We start from the raw sequence: 21,380 nt of genomic DNA, 5'->3' as shown, positions 1-21,380 counted from the left end.
TTTCTTTCTGTCCTCTTCCGTTGAAAACAGATTTATCGTCGTGTCACCTATACTATCGACAAGCAACAATTTTGCATTCGTGATCTCTATTATGCGTGATTTCTCACTTCGATTTTATGATTTTTCGTTTTAATTTCATCGAGCTCTTTCATCAAGGAACATGAAAAGTCGCGAATCGTAACTCAGTAAAGAATATGCCATGGTCTTGCAGTTCCAAATATCGTCCAATAAGTACAGGGATGCGACCAACAAAGATACAACGCAGAGCACATTTATTATCGGGACGATTCTAGTGGGTGGAATCGAGCCATTAATTTCGAGTTATCCGCTACTGTGGGTCTCGTTGCACGCGGAGGAACTCGCAAAGAACAGCGTTCGGCGCGAATCTTCTACGGACGAGTGTACAAATATCGCGCGAGCAAATAGCCAGGAGCATAGCTCTTTGTCGGCAACGAGATACGTGGTGACTGTATGTGTTTCACCCCGAGTTCATCGTTCCTCGTCCACGCGTGTAAACGAACGGTCATGCTTTGTACTTTTATCTTTTTAATCTCAAATCGTTAACAACAGAAATCATAATGATTACGATCCAAATTAAAAAGATTTTTTCAAAAATAATCGTATACATGATCGACATTCTTTGGTACCACGACAAAGTCGTAATAGTTTCATTCTAAAAATTCCAAAATTTTCTTGCCAATTTTTGTAAATCTGAAATAATGAAATTAGCTAGCTATTCATTGAAAAAGTCGATTCAATTATATATATGACATTTCATGTTTCGTTATACTTGATTCATTTCCGCTTATTAGCCCAGAAATTGGGCTTGGTAACGTAGGTTACGATATACTATACGCTATCTTTATCCCGTACTGTTGCCGAACTTGCCTAACATAATTATTTTCTTTGCTTTTGATTCTACAGCATATTTCATTATAAGTTTCGGTATATGTACTCGTTACATATTTAGATCAAATATTTAGACATTAAATACGAAAGTTGCATTAACGCGACATTTAGTTTTCATTTCTTTTAGTGGCCATAAAAAGGAATCTCAGAGATCGCCTCGATATGTTTTTCGTTTCTATCTCTTTCATTTAGATTCTAGAATTATATGAAATTTAAGCAAATTACAGTATCTGTGACATGATAAATTAAAATATGGCCCATAAAGAATTAAAAAATAGAACTCTATTTTTAATTTTATTAATATAAATCTAAATTAGCATAAACATCCGTAGTTTAGTTATGCATGAACGATCCGATCGAGAAAATTCAAGGTTCGCGCGCGCGTTGTTCCGTATCGAGCGACGTTATGTCGCGTTACGTGGCGCGTTACGCAAAAACTCGCGTGACGAACCTCGTGTCAATGACTGGAAATCTCGTGCGTTGATAGCGTGCGTGCCTGTCTGCATATCCTTTGGTTCTTCGATAATAAACCGGCACCGCTCGACTTCGTATCGACTAGCGTGTTCTCCTGCATCTTTTGCTTCTTCGAATTAGTTTTGTACGACGGTAACTTTAATTTCCGTGTCCTCTGCGGTTGCGTGATGCTATTACGCTTGGCTTTTCAAATTTTTATTTTGGCATGTACAGCGTTGCGGGTTAATTTAGCAGATAATTACTTGTGACATGAGAGAAGCAGGCACTTCACGTGGTAATAGTCTATGGTGGTTATTACACGGTAATTTTCATTTTTAGAAAATGATTTCATTGATATGACAGAGTTAATATAGTTTTCAATTCGCAAGATGAGGGTTTCAATTGGATTATTCATTTCTTGGAGATTCTAGCTCAATGATATAGCAGAAAAAGCGTTTCAGTGATAAAAAGAGCTAATGAAAGCGTGAAAAAGATTTGATTAGAAAAAAATAGCGTAAAAAGACATCGGAGAATGAAGCAAGAACCCTCGTAATATGAAAAAGGAAGGAACATAAAAAGTAAAGACAGTGACATTGATGATTCCAGGAAGTTCTTGAACGAATACGATCTTCGTGAGCACGATCAAATTCCTGGAATATCCTAGAATCCTAAGAGACATATCACAGAACTTTGAAATTCACTAGTTTTAACCAGCTTGGAGTTACATAAGCTCGTCAATGCAAAAATATGACGTTATGCGATCGAGTACCTGTACCTTACGATAGCAGAGTAAGATAATAATCGGTTGTCAGCGTAAACCGAGCGACCAGTTGCAATTTTGAAAATCCTTTCACCGGTGTGTCAAAGTAGTCAAAGCGTGACCTTCGCGAGACTTCAAACAGAAAGAAAAACTGCTTTTGTTCTCGAGCTACAGGTTTCAGTCGCGTATTCTTTTGTAATTTCAAGCGATTCAGTCATCCTTATTAATCAGTTGTTCGTAAAAAAAAGAAAAAAAAATGCGCTCGTTTAAAATAATCCGATACAAGAAACATTAACGTATTCGTATTTTATAGCGATATCGAGAGAGATATACGTTTATCTGATCGCTACTGCGTTACTCGGTTCATTGATTCGAAAATTTCTTTACATGATTAACGCAACGTGCTCGTTAGCTTCCGTGAAACTTGTCGCGGTGAATCTCATTGCACAATCCGCAGACTTATTCGTAATTGGTTCTTTTATTTAGTAAAATCGAGGACTTGGAAAGAGGAACTAGTGTCAAATATTCAGTCTAATATTGCAATTTATACGCAGGATTTTCTATGTTTATATATATATATATATTCAAGATCGAATGACTTACAGCCGCTAAAAGCAAACGTGGATAAGAAAGAATCGAATGAAAAACGAGCAACCCCTGTGCGACGATCAATCCCCATGAACGCGATACATATCGCGTACAAAGCAGAGAGTCGAGAGGAAGCCCTCCATTTCAGGGGGCTGCCGGAGAAATCCTATCAGCCGAAAGAGACACCGAGAATCTAATCTTTTCACGAAACAAAGAACTTTCGAATAACTTTGAACATAGTGTGTGACATATACATGGAGTACAAATTTTTATGAACAATTACGAATCGGTGATGTCTGTCGCTTTATACTTTTAATGTCAATCTTTTACTCAAATTCGGTAATTTAAAAAAATTCTAAATAACTATTTCATCTGAAGATTTTTCTTTTTTAAAGATTCTCCATACTTTATTACGCGTTGCTCGCTTTCTGTTAGAAACGAATTATATCGTATCTGTAATACATTTGCAAAAACTAAAATCAATTCAGCTAAAATTGATTCGACTTTATTAACGTTTAATTACGTGCTTATAAGAACTTTCGATTAAGAAGAAACTCGGTTAACAGGTTAAGTTCTTCTAAAGAAATTACAAGGGAAGGAATTAATCGCACATAAACAAATTTATCGCTCGTAACAAACGCGCTACACCTCTGTAGTTATCGTTACCTGGTTTCAGCCGGGTCGAAGCAAATGGCCGATGAAAATCGATTCGTTCGTCGGACTGACGTTTATTCTTTGTCCAAGAACGTCATGTTCGCGCGTGTTTGGTCTTTCCCTCGTTCCACTTGCAAAACGGAGACTCGTTGTGTCACCGTGTTCCTCGCAGCCTGTATTTGTCATTCCCGCCCTGATTCTGATTTTTCTCGTTCGCGGTTCCACGAAAGCGTGATTTGCAGTTTGTCGAGTGCGCCTTTTCGTTTGGTTCGAACGGGCAACGATTGATAGCGATCATTGTTATAGGTGGACGTACGATAAACGCTCGGTGCTATTTTCTCGGTATAGGCGGAAAATACGTAGGCCAGTCGATAAGTTATTTACTTCTTTCCCCTAATTTCTGTTCTAAGAGATGATTTACTTAAGGGATTATTAAAATTAAAAAATGCTAGATAGAACGCTTCGATTAAAGAGGATTTGGAATTCTATGGATTTGTTGTTAAATTAGACTTGCCACGTTTGAGAATGATCGTGGATCAACGTCCGGAGTCCATAGTAGCGGAATTTATTCCAAGTTTGACATAGATTCTCAAATTTGACAGGGAATGCGCCGTGAAATATATCCAACTGGTCACCTCCGCGAGAGCAATGGGTCCGTGATCAGCAAGTGTAATGACGGTCGCATTAATATTAATATTCGAGCCGTTCGTCTCTGAGCGAATGTACGTTTGTTCATCAATATTTGCCTTAACGTACGGCACCGGGTGCACCTGCTGTTTACCGACGCCTGTCATTTCTCTTGGTTTTAATAACGTCGAACGACTCGTTTCGACAGCGCCCTGTTTAAAAGCAAAGCAAGTAACGCGGCATTAACGCAACGCGATCGAAATTTATCTGCGTTTATCCAAAACTTTACGAACTGCAACAGTTATATTTCAGGTTACGTTTCTTGCTTGTTGCTTTCACGAAGTTTGCATGAAAAGTTTCCGATAGAGAATAGAGAACATCGAATATTTCTACTCTTTTTTCGTCGACTTGAAGATTGTATTTTCTGCAAATTTTTTTATACCTTTGTCGCTTCGTGACGTGGGAATGATGAGTTACAAGTTTTCAGCTATGAAATATTAAGTAATACGAAAATGTGTTTAATAATAAAGTAGCTGCAGCGACAGATTCACGACATATTTTTATTCATTCGCTCTTCGAGAACTCTCTCTTATTTTTATTACGAACCTGGGAACGTTCTATCTCAATGTCGCTTTTTAATAAACAAAAATGTGTTTTTGATGTTTTAAGAGGAACTTTAATACGATATTCAAACAAAGAATTAAGCACGTTATAGACCATCGTCCCGTTATTCTCCTATCATTACCTTTGCGGCGCGTTCTTTTTTCCCCCGGGATATGTGCGTCTCTTTCGCAATTATCCTTCGATATCGCTTAAAATGCAATAATTCAGCGGAAATTGCTGTACGCGTATCTTATCGGCGTTGTAACGACGAGAATACATTAACGTTCGACACTGACCAGCGGTGGAGCGAAGTTACTGTACATAGGTCGCATGAATATTTCGAGGAATCGCGCTTTTTCATTGATGGCGTTTTAACCGAGCATGTTTGTGGAAATTCGGCGGTCTCGGGGAAGGCCACCGTTTATAAATATGTGATTCGTTAAGGGAGAATCGGGGCAATATGGGATCTCGTTTGATAGTCTACGAGTATGCTCCGTCTGCTGAAGTTAGATACAGTTATATTCCCAGGTGTATGTCCAATTTTAGGTAGCACCTGTGTCGGTCGGTAATTATATTTAATGAGAATGTAAATAATTCCGGTCAAATCTCTGCCAACTTTCCAACGAGTCGATGAAATTGCCGTGTAATTTAATCGGTGCCGACTATTCCCGATCGTGGGCTTTGTTTTAATGCCGAAATAATTCCAGACCCGGTATTCGTGCTTGAAATCGTGGGATCTTCCCTAAATTCGCAGATAGAAATTAGAAACGGATTATACCTTTTTAATATACGTTTTACGGACTATAGGTTTTCGATGATATCACGGAGTACAAATATAATTTCGTTTACAAAGTTTACTTGTAGAATTGTACTCTTCTCTTATTTTTTTTAAACCAAACATTTTACTCTTCTGTAAGGAAACTTATTATCACCAGTAATTTGTTATAATCTCTAACTAGCGTAACGTTGGTAATAATTATCCGAGATAACTTTGCTTTATCGCGAAAATGACAAAGATAGACATACCTCGTTTTACACGAGTCAAGTCGACAATATCGACGAATCTTATTTACACTTTTATAAAAGCAAGCTCGATGTATTTTTTATTAGTGTTACCGTCAGTAGCAAGAAGCGGCATAATATTCGCAAACCAGCGTCTAAACGACGAGAGTACGTGAATAACGGTAGCTCGACCAGCGGGCGAAGGGCGCGTAAGAGTCGAAAGACGACGGACAATGGGGTGGAAAAGGAAAAGTAGAGGGAGTGAAGGATGGAAAAGTCAAAGGTACGAAACGGTCGTGCGGGTATCGGTGGAAAATGGGGTGGGCAGGGGGTGTGGTGCGAGCGTCTGGCGGCCTAGAAGCAGCTCGAACGAGGTGGTGGGGGTCGATGCGGCCATGTGCTCGAGCGTCGACGCTCGATCGGTGATCAGTCGTTGCCGCGCGCTCACCGAGTGAACGTTCGGTGTGTACGTATTATCCAAACCTCGTCTATTACTCCGTTTCATCGTGATCGACGATCGAACCTGACGAGGGACAAAATAAACGAAAACCGACCGCTGACCAACCGACCATTGACTGAATACAAAGATACGAGAAAATAAAAAGAAGGATCGAACGGAGAGAATTTCTCAGAACGAAATTTGTCGTTCTACGATGACGTCAGTGCACCCTAACGATAGCTCGTCACGCGTGTGATCAAGCAATTAAATCCTGAAATAAGGGATCGAGGATAGAATCGCGCGAAAAATCAGCCATCCCCGAGTAATCGTGTTGGAAGATGCCAAGGTGATCCTGTTGCTTGCCTCGATCGTTTCGTCACACGTTTCCTCGAGGCTGTTCGGCCTATAAATCGTAAATCATAAATCGTAAATCGCAAAGAAAGAAACGCGTTAGCCGTAGAGTACGCCCCGTGATCCTGTGGTAAATCGTTTATTTCTGTTCCGCAAACGCATCCTGGCGCGTTGTTCTCGCCATACAGTGGAATCGTTGACGATTGTGCCACGATCATGCACCACACGGCGCCCTGGTACCTACCCTGGGGCCTGAAGCTGGTGCCTCTGCCGATTCCGCCTGGACACCCCGCTTCTGGCATCCCGAATCCTGGATTGCACCTGCTCGCCCCGTTGCCAGGCATCTACGCCCCTGAACCGCGAAAGGTAGGATAGATTCTTCGTTGTACTTGTCTCCGTGTTTCAACTTTTGCTATATCGATCCGGTGAATTTCCGTCGGCGAATCGACGTATTCATTGTTTCGATTACACGAGCGAATTACGAGTTACGATATTTAGCTTTCCCTTCGCGGTATGCGTCGATCGTCTTGTTTCGTGGATTTTCATAGATTTCTATTTAAGGGTACAGTGGTATCTCATTTCTTATCGCGCAATGGAGTAATTTTTTGTGCGCGTTTCTTAAAAACAAATTTACGATTAAAAGTTTTATCCGTTTTATCTTAATAAACATCGAAGAAGACGATTGTCACAGACTTCTTGTTTACCGAAACGTTAATTACCAATTAATTAAATTTCTACCGATGGAATTTGTATATCGTAATATGAGATTTTAGTTGTACGAAGAGTCACAGGCAGTAGAACGTGAATCAATGAACCATCGTACGAATTTTGTATACATATTCCATAAACAAAATTCTGTCCTAGCTTTGTTTATTATGATCGCGTGAACGAGTAGGCTTTTCATATAATACGCGACACCCGCTTTCGGCGAAACCTTCCTTTGTCACGAGCGTTTGTTGATGGCCAGATTAGGAGGATAATGTTATTGGTCTCGGTCGGAATGACCCCCTAAGGGTATAACGCGAAAACAATTCGCGGAAAAGGCTGGCGGGTGGACGCGAGAGATAGTAACGCGTTGATAACGGTGTATATACATTAGTTTAAACGGGAATAACGATATCAGGTAGAATAATGCGATTACTTCGGCTCGGGTAGCCCAGATAGCACGCGCTTTCGTTACAAATGACCACGCGAAAAAACATACCTAAAGTTAGCATCTTATTAGCTTTATATTTGCTTATTGTCCACGACACGAGGCGGTTCCGTCGTAGAAAAAGATCTTGCTTCGATGCAATGTTTATCCGAATGAAACTTGGCATTGTGTTACGCGAATCACCAGCTCTGTTTGCTCTGATTAAAAAATCCGCGTTCGTCGGTCCTTTCACGGTGCCTCGCTTATTGTGCCCATTTCGTTGCTATTAATTATAATCCAGCCGCGATTTTGACACCGAGACGTTGTGTAAACGAGCATCGGCTCGTTAATTAAGTTAACGCAACGTTGAATGCGTTCGCGCGCTTCTTTCGCGTATCATTTTATCGAGTTATATAATCGGTGCTTCTCTTTACTTAACAAATTCGGAGAATTTTTGTTTCTAAACGCCCCTTCAGGGCGAACGTCCTCGCGAAGAAGGTTTCATTTTAAAACGATTTAAATCTGAACGTTAATTATCGTCGATCCCCGACCGTTGTATCTTAATCGTCGTCGCAATTGAAGAAACTTGCCCGCCGCTGATGCATATTTTACCGATCGCGAAAACGCTTCTGCTTCGTCGCGGGGATAAATGCATTTTTTAACGAATGCACCGATCCGAGAAGCTGCAGACCTGATTTTGAAGCTGAAACTTCGTTGGCGTTAATTATCGTCGTCCGGGAAAAGCTTCACGGTGAGAATTAGTCTTCGTCACAATTACGAAGATTCTTCTCTCGCTTTTTTGTTCGTTCACGCAGTCATACGACGCTGTCTCGCGTTGCTTACAAATATTGTCGATAAAAAATTCAAAATCATTCTTCTAATCGAGAGAAAAGACGCATTTTTCTATTAACTTTGAGTTTATCACTTGGTGAATATGAACTTTGTTTCACGGTAGCCCCGTACGTGTATAACTTTTTGCATTTTTAACGATTGCAACGATTTGAAAAACTAGACACCCGTTTTTTTTTTTTTTTTTGGCTAGAACTTGGTCTACGTTAACCGTTGTCTTTTTTTATATAATTATGGAAATCGTAGAGATTTTTGTTGCCTTGTTTAACGCGAATTCTGTGAGTTAGAGCGAGTGCTCGTGTGTTTCGAAATAATTTATTCGTATCTTCTTTCACGCGAGTTGTATACGATATCGATCAAAAATGTGGAATAACTTTTCGAAGAAATAACCGAATATTTTTTCGTAGACACAAAGTGGATCGTTTACGTCGAAGCCTAATTTTTGTCTTTGCTATTTTAATCTTTTCAAAAATCCGAATAAATTTTGAAATCGATACTTATCTGTTACATTGTATATAGCCACTGGCTTTTAGAGTCAAATATTTGGAACTTCCAATAAAAATAAAGAGTCTTTTCGAAGAAATGAAAATGTCGAAACTATCAACGATCTACTTTCAGGTTATATATACCGATAAAACTTTTTATCAAAAAGTTTTCTAAAATAACAAAATTCAAGCTAACTCGAAAGGAACGATTTCCAAATTATTCCTCGGTATAGGTATATAAACGTAATACATACGTGTATACGTGGCTACATACGATACGGCCTTTCGTTGATTCTCGATAATCGTGCTAAGTATTATGCACCGGTACTCGAAAGTTGCCAAGGATGCGGAAAACAAATAGACGCTTAGGAATCGGCTATAGTTCGCGTTATTCCGGTCGCCGTTGCTGCTCTGCTTACAACAGAACGTACGTTTTATGGAGTTAGATTGGTGTGCGCGGATTTTATGAAATACAATGAGTCATAGATTTGTTGGAATATCAATTTATGCCGCTTTTGTAGCGTTGTTCCTGGTACTGGAGGAAAGACATTCGCGTTGTATTGAATTTCAAACGTATTAGAATGTTTTGTATTCGTGCGAGAATTGCTCGGTCTCGAACAAAATGTATTTTTCCGTATCTCGGTCGCATTTAAAATCTTCGTTAACGTCAGAAAAATACAATTGGAACGAAAATGACGAGAAGCAGAGAGAAAATGTATTATTTGTAACGTTGACTAGAATTCGTACGCGAGGTAGAGGAATCTGCGACTCGTTGCACGAAACTAAATCGTCGCGTGGCCGCGTTGTTTATTTCGATGGAACACCGGTCGAATCGTTGGCGGTTTCGCCATTTGCGGTCTAGCTGTTGGCGGTCGCGGCTGAAATTTGTGTTATTAACAATTAAGGCGTCCGAATATCGAATGTGTGAAACGGGAAACGTCGCGCGAAATAATAGATAAAATCGATATAACTTAACACGTTAGTCGATGACGAAAACCATTGTTTACGAACGTTCGTTTCATCTGACGTTTGAAAACCACCATCGGAAACGATGGAGTTTCCAACACATTTTATTCGACTATGCGTGACAAGCGATCCTTTCGACGTTGTGAACGATATTAATAAAATGGATTTCATATGAAATATGACGCGTAATTTCACTTCGCGTAAATTATTCTGACATTATTTTATCACCGCTGTTCGATCTTTAAATTTTGCAAATACTTGTACGGATTTATGGTTTCTGCACGCGACGTGGTAAGAAACGCTTCCGATACCACGTGAAATATGTGACTGAGACGACGCGTAAGGTGTGCAGGAACACGTGTGTCGCATGTTCCAGCACTTATCAACGAAGAATGAACCTCCGTGCCGTTTTGGTCTTGTCAGCTATCGAACCGTAGGCTGTTATTATCAGCAAGAAACGAAGCTCTATATCGTAGCTTTTTTATTTAGATGTTCCATATTTTCTTATATTTCGTTTAATTTCTGACAAAAATAAATTACGTATATCTTCCTTATTAGACAGTTTGTAGCAAAATTTAGCAACAGTTCGAACTTGAGCGATATAAGCATATTCCACGTTTCAGTTTAAATTTGAGAAGCGTTTCGCGATCATAACTTTTAAAATGGAATTGAAATATCCATCTTTCGACTGACGCGTAATAAGATTCGTCGGATACATGAAAAATTTGCCCAAACAAAGTACCATATAAGTATGTACGTGTCTCTTGGATCGTGACCAAGGAACGAAGGGTTTGGAATTCAATTTGGAATAAAATATCCGGCTATATCAGGGCTGTTTTTCAAGCTCACGAAACGCGTTTGACTCGGTGGTTCCTAAGTGATAACTTGGTAATCGCTTTGACCTTGCGAATGCGGATTAATATCGAATACAGCTTTGGATAAAACAGGGTCTATACCAACCGTTCGCCCGTCGAAAACTCTTTAGTTCGACAACGTTCACGTGTAAGCAGTTGAGAAACTTTTATTCCCTGTCACGTAGAGCAGCATTCGCAAAACTCGACGAGTTGGTCATGACTCACGAACGTGGCTGACGTGTTCCTCGTTTGCTTTAATTTCTCTTTCAATCGTCTTATTAATGTAGCCACGCGATAAAAGACATAGAGAAAGAGGGCACGAAGAAACAGAGGAAATCTGTTCGAATTTGGATGACGATCGCAAAATCTTGCGTTTTTCAACGACCATAATGGTTTAAAGATCCTATTAGAATCGCTCGAAATTGGCAGTCTTCGAAGTGCAAATACGCGTCGGTGTGATCGTGTTTCAGATTTGGACGAAAGTTGTCGCAAATAGAAATAGCACTGTTTTATGACAATAATATCTCGAATTTATGAATTCTCCGGTTTTTCAATTTCCAGTTTAAAATTCTCAAATATTCGATCTTTAGAATATGCTAATATTTAATTTTTAGATTTTTTCAACATTTCAATTTTCGAACGTTTAAACATTTAAATATTCAAACTTTCGAGCAACCTTCGAACTGAGCCTCGCAGTCGTAGCAGTTTCAGAAAACATTGACTCGAAGCGGAAACACGTGTCGTTAGGATCGTGTTTCGAATTTTCAATGAAATTCACCGCAAATACAAATTGCACGGATTTACAATGTCCAAGACCGTGGTCATTATTATTAGAGTAATTTATAAATAGCGAAGAACGGGTAACGTTGCAGTTCTGCTTCGCTAATTTTGAAGTTCGAATATACGTATATACTACGGTGTCAAAAGTCCGCGTCGCTCATAATTTTCGTTGCGCCGTCTCTGCAACGATTGTTGTGTCGTTAAAAAGGTTCGTAAGACCGTGTGATATTTAAGACCGACATCTTTTTCAACGCTAAGCCTACCAAATCCATCGAAATAACTGCATTCAAAATCGTTTTTGCGATTACGAAAATATCCTGGCGCTTTTAATAAAATTGTTACATATATTCTTGCTCGATAATTTTACGAAAATTCCCAATATTATTAGTTGATAAATTATCGTGCAAGATAGTAGCGAAAACGATATCAACAAATTTATTAAAAACGGACTCGATCGATTTGGCTCGCAAGGGGCTCGTACCCAATTCACTGCTTTAAATCGCCTTCTATAATCGTACAAGATACAAAGCGAAGAAAACCTGACACGTGATATCGAACATCTTCGAAAGTCGCTCGATCATTATTCAAATTCGACGTGGACGTGGAAAAAAGGCAATGGTGTTCGACGATTCCCGCGCAGTCATTCTTAAAATCCATCAATGGTGGTGAAATGGGTTCGTTCACCCGAGCTTGTTAAAGCGAACGATGTAAAAAGCGTGGAGGAAGAGCGGACACTTAGTGGAAGTTCGAATCGAGCAAGTGGCGACCCGAGTAGATGGGGTCGAAGCGCGCGTCGTAAACGTCCGCTGGCTGCATACCTATAATTTGACGAGCACTTTGCCATCACTTTACCATCGTTTTGCCGCTTTTCAGCCGGTTTTACGCGTCGCGGGGCTCACCTTTGCCGAGACACTGCATTACCGTAATTCGTGAAATATGAAATTCACGAATTTACGGGGGAAGAAATTGCGCGAAAATCGTATCGATCCGCGCAATGTCGTAAAGGGCAATCTGCTTCTGAATAATTTTCCAGACGGAATATCGTTCGGAATTTTATCGACCGCGGGTCGTTCCTAAATTTTTCTCAATTTTTAAGTTTGATAATGAGTGAGAAAAGTGTGACTTGAAAATTAAAGAACTTGGACGATTGGAAAGTATTGCGGTTGCTGCTGCTTCGGGCTTCTCCGCAATTTGGTTCAAAGGATCCTTGTCTTTATGGTTCGAAGGTTGTTGTTGGATCTCCTAAACAATTCGCATCGAAGTCGTAGAACAACTGTGAAAGTAAAACTAGGTTGTTGAAAATCGCTGATAATTCTTTGTGTAAGTAATTAAGTAAACAATCATTTTTGGAATGTTCGATAGTACAATAGATACGCAAGAAGATATATTCAATTTTACGACCAATTGCAAGCACGATTTTGGCAACACGAAATTGATTATTGAATTTCATAATTGTTTATCATATTTTTTGCCTCTGATCTTCGTATGTATGTAGCCTAAGTATACCAAGCGTTATTTCGAATCTTGTATAACAAGCGTTTATTTTCTTTATATCTGGAGGTAACACCGAAACTCGTTGTTCCACACACGAGCGAAATAATTTAAACGCAGGCTTTTACCCGTGGCTTCGCGAACATTTCTAGCTTCTACCGTCTTAATTTTCCCCTCCCTTTGTCAGTCTGGTTGCTCTAGTTTCGTAGAGCTTAAAACGGTAATGGGTTGTGAGAGAGAGAGAGAGAGAGAATGTTGTGCGTTTCGTGATCGAGAACGATTTTATCGGTCGTGTAAGTCTTCTCTTAGAGGCACGTAGATCCGGGATCTTGGACAAACTTTTGCGTTTGAAACGACCACCAATCGTATCGTTACGCGTATATATCTTGCGCGTGTCCCTACCAGCGTTTCCTTTTTCCCTGCTTTTATGGACAAACCTTTATTTATGTGCGTGTATTAACTGGATATGCAATGTCCGTGAAAATCGAGGTAACACATACTACGTGCAACAGTTTACGAGCAGATAGGTGTGTCTCTGTTGCTTTGGTCGTTTCACGCATTGGTATCTTTCCGCTGAAAGATACGTGCGCTCTCCGTGTCTTAATTCCCTCACGGTGCCATTGGACTTCCTCCCTATTCGGTACAGGATATATAGCGTCCAGTAACTGGTACAGTCGAGAACAGAATGATTTTACAGAGCGAAAATAATTTGAAATAAAATTTGTTCGTAGAGGCTCTGCGGTGGAGAAAATTGATGGATGCGCGTGATTTAACCGTGATCGATTCTGATTTATGAACTAATTTTTTATTTATTAGCACGTTCACGTTCGACGAAATAAACACTAATCGAGTCGTTTCAGGGAAAGGAAAAATTCTGACATAATATAGCGAAAAATGTTACTTATTTGTCTCTTAGTGCCTTGTCTCAAATCTAACGATTTGTTGTACGAAGCTTTTTTTTTTTATCTCGGAACGCTAAGAATGGAACAATGTTCCTCGTTATCGATTCATTGTTCTGACGCTAAAAAAAGTTTGTTACATCGTAAGATACTTTGTAAATCTTTCAAATATGAAAGAACAATACGAAACATACGTCGAAATGAGTATGGGGTTAAGGTAGTCGGGGTGCTGTCAAATAGGAAAGTACAGTGCGACTGTTCGATCGAAATCGCTACGGGACATAGTTGCCCGCATCGCGAAACACCAAAGCCCTCAAAAAAGCCGACGTAGCGAACGTGTCAAGGGCCAATATTTCTTTGCAACGTTTATTTTGGGATTCCTCTCGATCGTACGTATATCGTTAGATTCTACATAATCGAAGAAACGATAGCTACATAATTGATCGAATGAATCGATAGCATCGTGCAAAAAATGACGTTACGTTTTCATCAACTCGATAAAATTTCGCTAAAAAAGCCAAGGAAAGGTATCCTCGCTTTTTACACCATCTCCATGGTTGCATTGTATTCGCGAGCACACGGTGAATCTTCGTAACTTATTTGTTCACCGGATGCATCTGGATCGTTTTTTCCCAAAGTTACGTTCGAGAAGGATGTGTTGAATTTAATATGTAAAATACGGTGTATTTCGAATGTATGGTCTCGGGACCATAGAATGGAAAACAGACGCGCGTCGATAAGAAAAATACATGAATTTACGTTTACGTGTAGAAATCGAAGACGTTTCTTCTCTGCCCGAGAGAACAAACAACGAGCAAAGAAACTCGCGAATGGTCGCATGTAGATAGTTAATTTTCCTGACATGCTGTAAATTTCGGTGAATTAAACGGGAGCTGCGTGGCACGTGAAAAATCGCGAATCAGAAATGTACGGCGAAGAAACGCGAAATGTCAACGATTACCGCGTTTGTCTTTGTCGCGGCGGTGCAAATTAACCCGCCAGATGAGTGCTGCGTCTAGCGACTGATATATATTTAAGTGCGTTTGTCACAGACTAATCTAGGCTTTTTGTCACACTTCCATGTATTGTCCGAGAGACGATTTAGATTGTGTTGGAGTTCGAAACGGCTTTGGCGCTTCCCATATTAAGAGCTTAAATCCTCGAATTTCATAACACGTTGATGGTCGGATTTAAGTATCTTCGAAATTTGAAATTCTTGTAATTCCATGACGAAGATAAGTGTACTCGTGGGCCATGATCTCCGATGTTTCAAATCTTCAAATTTTTGAATTGTTAAGTCTTCGACGTTCCAAATGTTCGAACGTTCAACTTTTTGTGCGCTAAAATCTCCAAATTTTCACATCTTCAAATTTCCAAATATTCGAATTTCCAAACTCACGATCGTTCGTATCTTCGAAATATCGATATTGTCGAGTCTTGAGATTAAATTCCCGGTTTTAAATTTGAAGAAATCTTAGATTGCTTTTCATTTACGGTAGTAGCTTCGATCGGTAATCCGAAAGTCGACCAACCCAAACTCATCGGTACTAATTCAACACGCCGTACACGAAAATCTTGCAAGTCCATCGGGTTTCATTGACACGAGATTTCATCGATGGAATGTGGTTTACATGGACGTTCAATTAGTTCTGTGACGGAGCTGCGACGAGGCTCGGCTTCCTATTTTTCGTCGATGTTCGCGCCGCAGTCACTTTGTATCGCGTCACGGGCGTTTGATCTACGCGTGATCTATGTCTGTCCGTGCGAATTCTCGCCTCTCTTTGAACGTTTCTCGTCCACAGAAGTGGGCAGTGGCTATTTTCGGAGAGTGTAATTATCTTTGTACGATAACTCGATCGCCACTCGGTCCAACGTTCTTTCCGTGACGAACGAATAACTAAGCGCGACGAGAAAAAATGCAGATAGAGAGGAGAGGTTAGAAAGGGAGAGAGAGAGAGAGAGAGGAGCTTATGTAATCCGTAGACCTCCACATCGTTGACAGATGACAGAACTGTCTTTTTCGTTGCCAGAAGAACCGAGGTTATATCTATGTATATATTTATATACCGAATGCGTATGACGACCTCTTTCCACGATTTTCGGCTTGCGCCAACCGAGGCCGTGTCTCGATCGTCGCTTAACATTACGTGATCGAGAGAATTGGTCGATCGATCGAAGAAAATCGACCTTACGCGTACCTTACGTGTACGAAAGAAATTTTCAAATCCTATTTTATCGAAAACGTAGCGTCGTATGAAAAAAATGTTCTTCTGTATTTTATTTTATTTTCACGCGGAGTTCCCTTTGCCGATTCTACCATGATCACTGAGACATCTTGTACAACCGAATAATTTTGTGTCGTAGTAATTCGTTGAAACAGTTTTGTAACAGTTATTAATCGTTTTAGACATCGTTGAAGATTGAAATATGGAAGTTTATGCGGTAGCTTATGGGTGCTTGATGTATCGTTTCGAAGCTGGTAAGTAAATATACTCGTAGACCATTCGTCCAGGGATCGTGTCTTGGCTCGTTTACGACATTCAGTAGGTTGCCTAGTTATCGACTAATTGACGACAACATATCATATCGGCAACGCGACTGGTTTCTTATAAGATGTTTGTTTACCTTTTCGAATTATCTTAAAAACGTATCCACCATGCTATTATCTTAACAAGAGTGGAACTTGTTCAACTCGGAGCATTAGCTTAATTGCCGCTCTCCTCGTTCGATTTGCAATTTCAATCGTCTTTGCGAACCTTCGCTTTATTTCTCCTAATTCCCTGCAATCTAATTTCTCGACATCCATGATTAACTTTAATCCTTCGCACTCCAAGTTGGTGTTATATCTTAAGAACGCCTCTAAGGCACGCTAGTAATAATTAATCCGCGGATCTGTATACGTTTGTGGGAAATTTAAAGATGCAAGATCTATGGATTTTTCATCGAATTACGACACGATGGAAATGATCACCACACTGTGGATTCTTACGTAATTATAGGAAATCTATGGATGGAAAAATGCGCAGAATGCGCATGACGTATCCAAAATATAATACTCGTTATACAAATCGTTTACAAATGAAACGATTGTCTATGCAGATTTCGTTCTTCTAGTCGTATGCATAAAAATTTGAATTCGCCTGTAAATATTCGTAGTCACACCTATCACACTTGTAGTACACGCGCAACACGCTAAGACAAAGTGGATATTGCAAGAAAACCTAGCCGAGAGAAAATCACGCTGCAAAGTTCGATCTATCGGAGAATCTTCGCGTATTACGTCGTGATCGGTGCGAGAACAACAAGGCGTGGACGTTATCTCAAAGAAAACGTATCGAGCGCACCTATTCCAGCTCTATTTCTTTTAACAGCCTCTGAACGCCTCTTTCTTTTACCTTTCTACTTCTTCCCCTTCTCTATTTCATTTTTGATTTTCCTTCAAAAGATTTGCCTATCTTTGCTTTTATCCTTACTTTCTCCTTGCCTTCTCCCGTCGTCCGACGTTGCTTTCGTGCTTGGAGCAAAGTTAGTGGCTCTCCTCCTGGCGGCTGAGTTTCACTCGGTTTAACTACGTTGGCTTGGGTAGAAATGCAGATTCGGAGAGACGCAGCAGGCGAGATCGTACTAGCGTGGAAAATAGGAAATATGCAACGGAACAGTTAGACCTTGGCTTCCACGTGTACTCTCTCGTTACTTCCGGCTGTCGTCGATCGACGTCGATGTGCTTTTAGGTAATGAAATTAATAAAGTTCACGGACGTTGGCAGATGTTGCGTTTGATCGGTTGCCAAGCGGAGATTGGACGAAGCTGGCTGCTTCTCCCTGGATTTTTCTTTATTCCCTTTCTTCTTACGTCGCTTTTCTTACGTAAGATATTTATTTAACGTAACGGAGGCCCGGATACAGAGAAATTTACAGTGTATATGTTGGTAAAACCGAGCAAGGAGCGATTTCTCGTAAAAATAAATAAATTCAAAATGTAGAATAAGGTTTTCTGCTGAAATTTGCTCGCTACACGCGCGCTGGTTTCGTCTATTTTGTCATATTTATTATTAAGCAACTAATTTAAACGGAAAGAAACAAGGGAAGGTAGAAGTAAAAGAGCAAGTGCAACGAAAAGGTTTCGGTTGGCCACGTCGGAAGAGATTTTCGCGGTTTTCGGTGAATCGTAAACGATAGAGATATTAGTCAAGAGCTTTTGAAGGCTGATGCGCAGTGACATCAGAGTCAGAGAAAGATAACATTGTACGATACGAAGTTAGAACCAGACAGCGCCAGAAATACTGGAAAACCTGTCGTACTCGACGGAAGTCATCCCAGCTGAAGAACCCGTGTGTTAGGCTGGCATTCGTTTGGCCCGGTTTTCGAATATCTGCCGTTCTGAATCATTTTTCATTCTTAATTTCGATATACGACGTCTTGCAGAATCTTCGAAATATACCCCGATACTCTCAGTCAGCTTCTTTTCGTCATTTGACAAATTAGTACACAAATTATTTCTTCGAAATAATATTTTATATTTTCAATTACGTAATTAGGTTTAAACAAATTTAGGAAATACAGTCACTGCGCAACAAACAAATCTCCTTTGTAATAAAAAGTGCAACGCTTATGAACATGGCTGCACGTCAGCAACATCGTTTAAATAATTGAATGGACGCCACATACGCGTCGCTATCAGCGAACGCACTGAACAAACGAAAGCTAACGTAATTACCAAATTGTATCCAAATCTCCTCTGCGACCGAAAATACGATACTGTATCATTGCCTCGTATCTGGATACAAAAATCGATCGTCCCTTGCGCGAGAGCATTCACTCTGATTAACTGCCTATCTGGCAGCTCGCTGTATCCAGGATCCCAGAGTAGTATGAAATACGTTTGGTTTGTTGGCAAACGGTGTAGCCCTTTGCGGCACGATTTCACCGCTTCGTGAACGAGACGAGAAGCGGGTGGAAAACACACGGCCGCGTCTTCGAACTCGGAGTAGCAGGAAACGAGTTCGCGAATCGAGCCCTCGAAAGACATATTCCCAACGGTTGGAGGCCCGGTGTTCTGCCTGTCTGCGAAGACGAGACGTTTGAGTGACACGGTTCCGCAACTATGGTTCGGCCATATTGCGGCAGGCTCGCTATACGCTGCGCCAGCCAATATAGCCTACATATCTAATATAAACGGAATTTCATTTGGTTAATGCGGATGCGCCGCATTGCCAGAACAGCCCCCGGTTTGTTAGGGGACCTGCCTCCCCCGCTCGTTCTCTCTTTCGCCTTTGTGTATGCGTGTTCAGTCGGTATGCGCGCGTCTCTCTCGTAGTTCTCTCGTTCTCTCTCGCTACGTGTACGTTAGAAGGCGAACCGATACGAGCCGGAAGAGATTGGTCGACGAAACGATGCTCCGGAATATCTACCGTCCTCTGTTAGCCCTCCTGTGTAGCCTATATATGTATATATAATTGCGTATATCGGTGAACCCCATTACGTAATTACGTGATTCCGGAGGAACGGTCATGGCGTTTTCCCGACCTTTTCTTTGGGCGATGGACCTTTTGGATCTCGCAGGCAGATATTCGTCGTGTTATGCCACTCCACGGTATTATGATATTTTGCATTTAGCGATACTTGCCGAAGAATTGAAACGTAAGGTTTATTACGGTGAATCCTCGTACAACACGGGGTAGGTTGGGGTTAGATACATTTCGCGTTATCGGAAATCGCATTACACTAATCTCATTTTTATAACAGTTATAACGCAACCTATAAATCTTTTACGGGTTTATCTATTAACTTCTTTATCTATACATAAACAAGAAATAAACACACGTTCGCTACCCATAGTGGACTGGAGAAAAATACCCATCACGGCTCATGTTTTATTTGTTGTAGCTTTTTCTTGCTACTGCAATTTTTTCGTCGCGTTATACGAGTCCACGTTATGTAAAAATGTGTTATATTCGCTTATATATAATATATTTTTATCGAGATTGAATTATACCGAAATTATCTAAATTACAGAATCATAACTTGTATCATTTATTATATAACTGACCTAGTTTAGTATTATTAATCTGATCGCAATCGATCTAAAACTTTCTCTCGTTGAAATTGAAAAGTTGAATGTAAATTAAACCTTGTCGCAAATACAACCAACTTTCGTCTATCTCGTTCGTCCGACTTCAGTTTCATTCATCATCTGTCACTCTGCTGATCGAATTGCAACTATAATCCGTGTCACGAACGCGTCTCAACGTTACGAAGCAAGGAATTCTCGTTTTCTCATTGTTTTCTCATTGTGTTCTATCTTGTAAGAATTGTTTACTGTTTGTCAGTTGTCACGAAGAATCTCGTAGAATCCTCGTCTGTTGTTTCAAATACTCCAAAGCCAGTCTTGATCGATCCTCCATTCGCAAAGTATATAAAACGCCACGAAACGAGACCATGTTGTCTTCACGATCGAAACAAAATTTTCAGCTTAAAAGGCCCAAAGCTCCGCAGAGCTGCGCTTCTGAGTTCGCGTACGTTGGAATTCCGCAAATGTCATAGTTCGGGCGTAGCGTAATGCGAAGCAACGGGATGTTTTATCGTGGTTGTTGCTATTCGGTTCACGCAACCCCGTGCTAGCGTTTCTAAGTTGGCTTGACCGCTTTTTATAGCGCCGTAGTCGACGAAAATACACGCGGTCGCATAATATTCTGGGTTAATAAGTTTTATTTCGCACGAAAATCGTGTGGATTGCGCGCTGCCGTGATGCAAGCCGGCTGGGAGCCGCGCGATTGCAGATACCATTTGTCACTGGCGCGCAGAAACACGTTAGCGACACGGGTCACGCCAATGTCGCGTTTCTTTCCTTCCTCGGCATCGAAGTCTCTCCCCTTCTAGCTCGTTAGATCCTCGCCTTGTTCGACGCGACGATAATTGATCGTCAGACAATATAAGCGAATCAATTGTTAAAGCAAATAGTTGGTGGCCACGCGCATCTGCTCTCTATTTCAATCTCACGCGGAACGCGCAATTAGTCTCGTCATCGCGAAAACAACCGAAGCGTCGCTTTAACGAACAATGTCCGTTAACGTTGCCAAACGGACGAGAGAAGCTCTCGAAGAAACTTTAGAGATGTCGTTGAAGATTCGTGAAACGCGGCGAGGATGTCACCGTAAATCATTAGCTGCCGCAGGAAGAAGAGGAGCGAAAGGCTTCCTGGTGGAAAGTACGATTAGAACAGACAGCGTCGTTAGAGCCGCTTTCCGCGCGACCATCGGACAATCACGGGCCATTTGCAAAGATCGCGACGCTGGGACGTAACCCGTGGCGTGCTGCTTGCAGATTTACGCAACAAATATTTTGGCAGCGAGCAGAGTCGGCGTTTCGTAATCGCGAATTCGCCATTATGGTCGTCGCGAGACCGGCCAATCGCGTCGCCCGCAAGGTAGATCGCGAATAATTAGTCGCGGGTCAAGGCACGCGAGCCTGAATAGAGAAAAGTCGTTCATAAAGTCGACTTCTCGAGTCGAACGAAAATAGAATTATCTTCTCTGTCCT

General features: G+C 40.8%; 2 protein-coding genes across 12 annotated transcripts in view; both read left to right on the top strand.

Annotated features, from left to right (window-relative positions):
- Positions 1-21,380, top strand: part of LOC126917663 (glucose dehydrogenase [FAD, quinone]) — a 199,052-nt gene that overhangs the window by 58,078 nt on the left and 119,594 nt on the right. The window lies entirely within an intron of this gene.
- The window catches only part of LOC126917667 (pseudouridylate synthase RPUSD2-like), a 171,019-nt gene that overhangs the window by 30,508 nt on the left and 119,131 nt on the right, over positions 1-21,380 (top strand). The window contains exon 2 of one of the 3 annotated variants that reach the window (XM_050724816.1): positions 6,575-6,752. The exons of the other annotated variants lie outside the window; for them this stretch is intronic. Within the exon in view, the coding sequence (XP_050580773.1) occupies positions 6,575-6,752 (178 nt within the window). The remainder of the gene's footprint in view (positions 1-6,574; positions 6,753-21,380) is intronic. 3 annotated transcript variants of the gene reach the window in all.

The sequence above is a fragment of the Bombus affinis genome, chromosome 6, assembly GCF_024516045.1.
Source record: "Bombus affinis isolate iyBomAffi1 chromosome 6, iyBomAffi1.2, whole genome shotgun sequence".
In the NCBI taxonomy this organism is placed as follows: Eukaryota; Metazoa; Arthropoda; class Insecta; order Hymenoptera; family Apidae; genus Bombus; species Bombus affinis.
The sequence above is the reverse complement of the archived record's forward strand: the minus strand, read 5'-3'. Positions and strand labels throughout refer to the sequence as shown.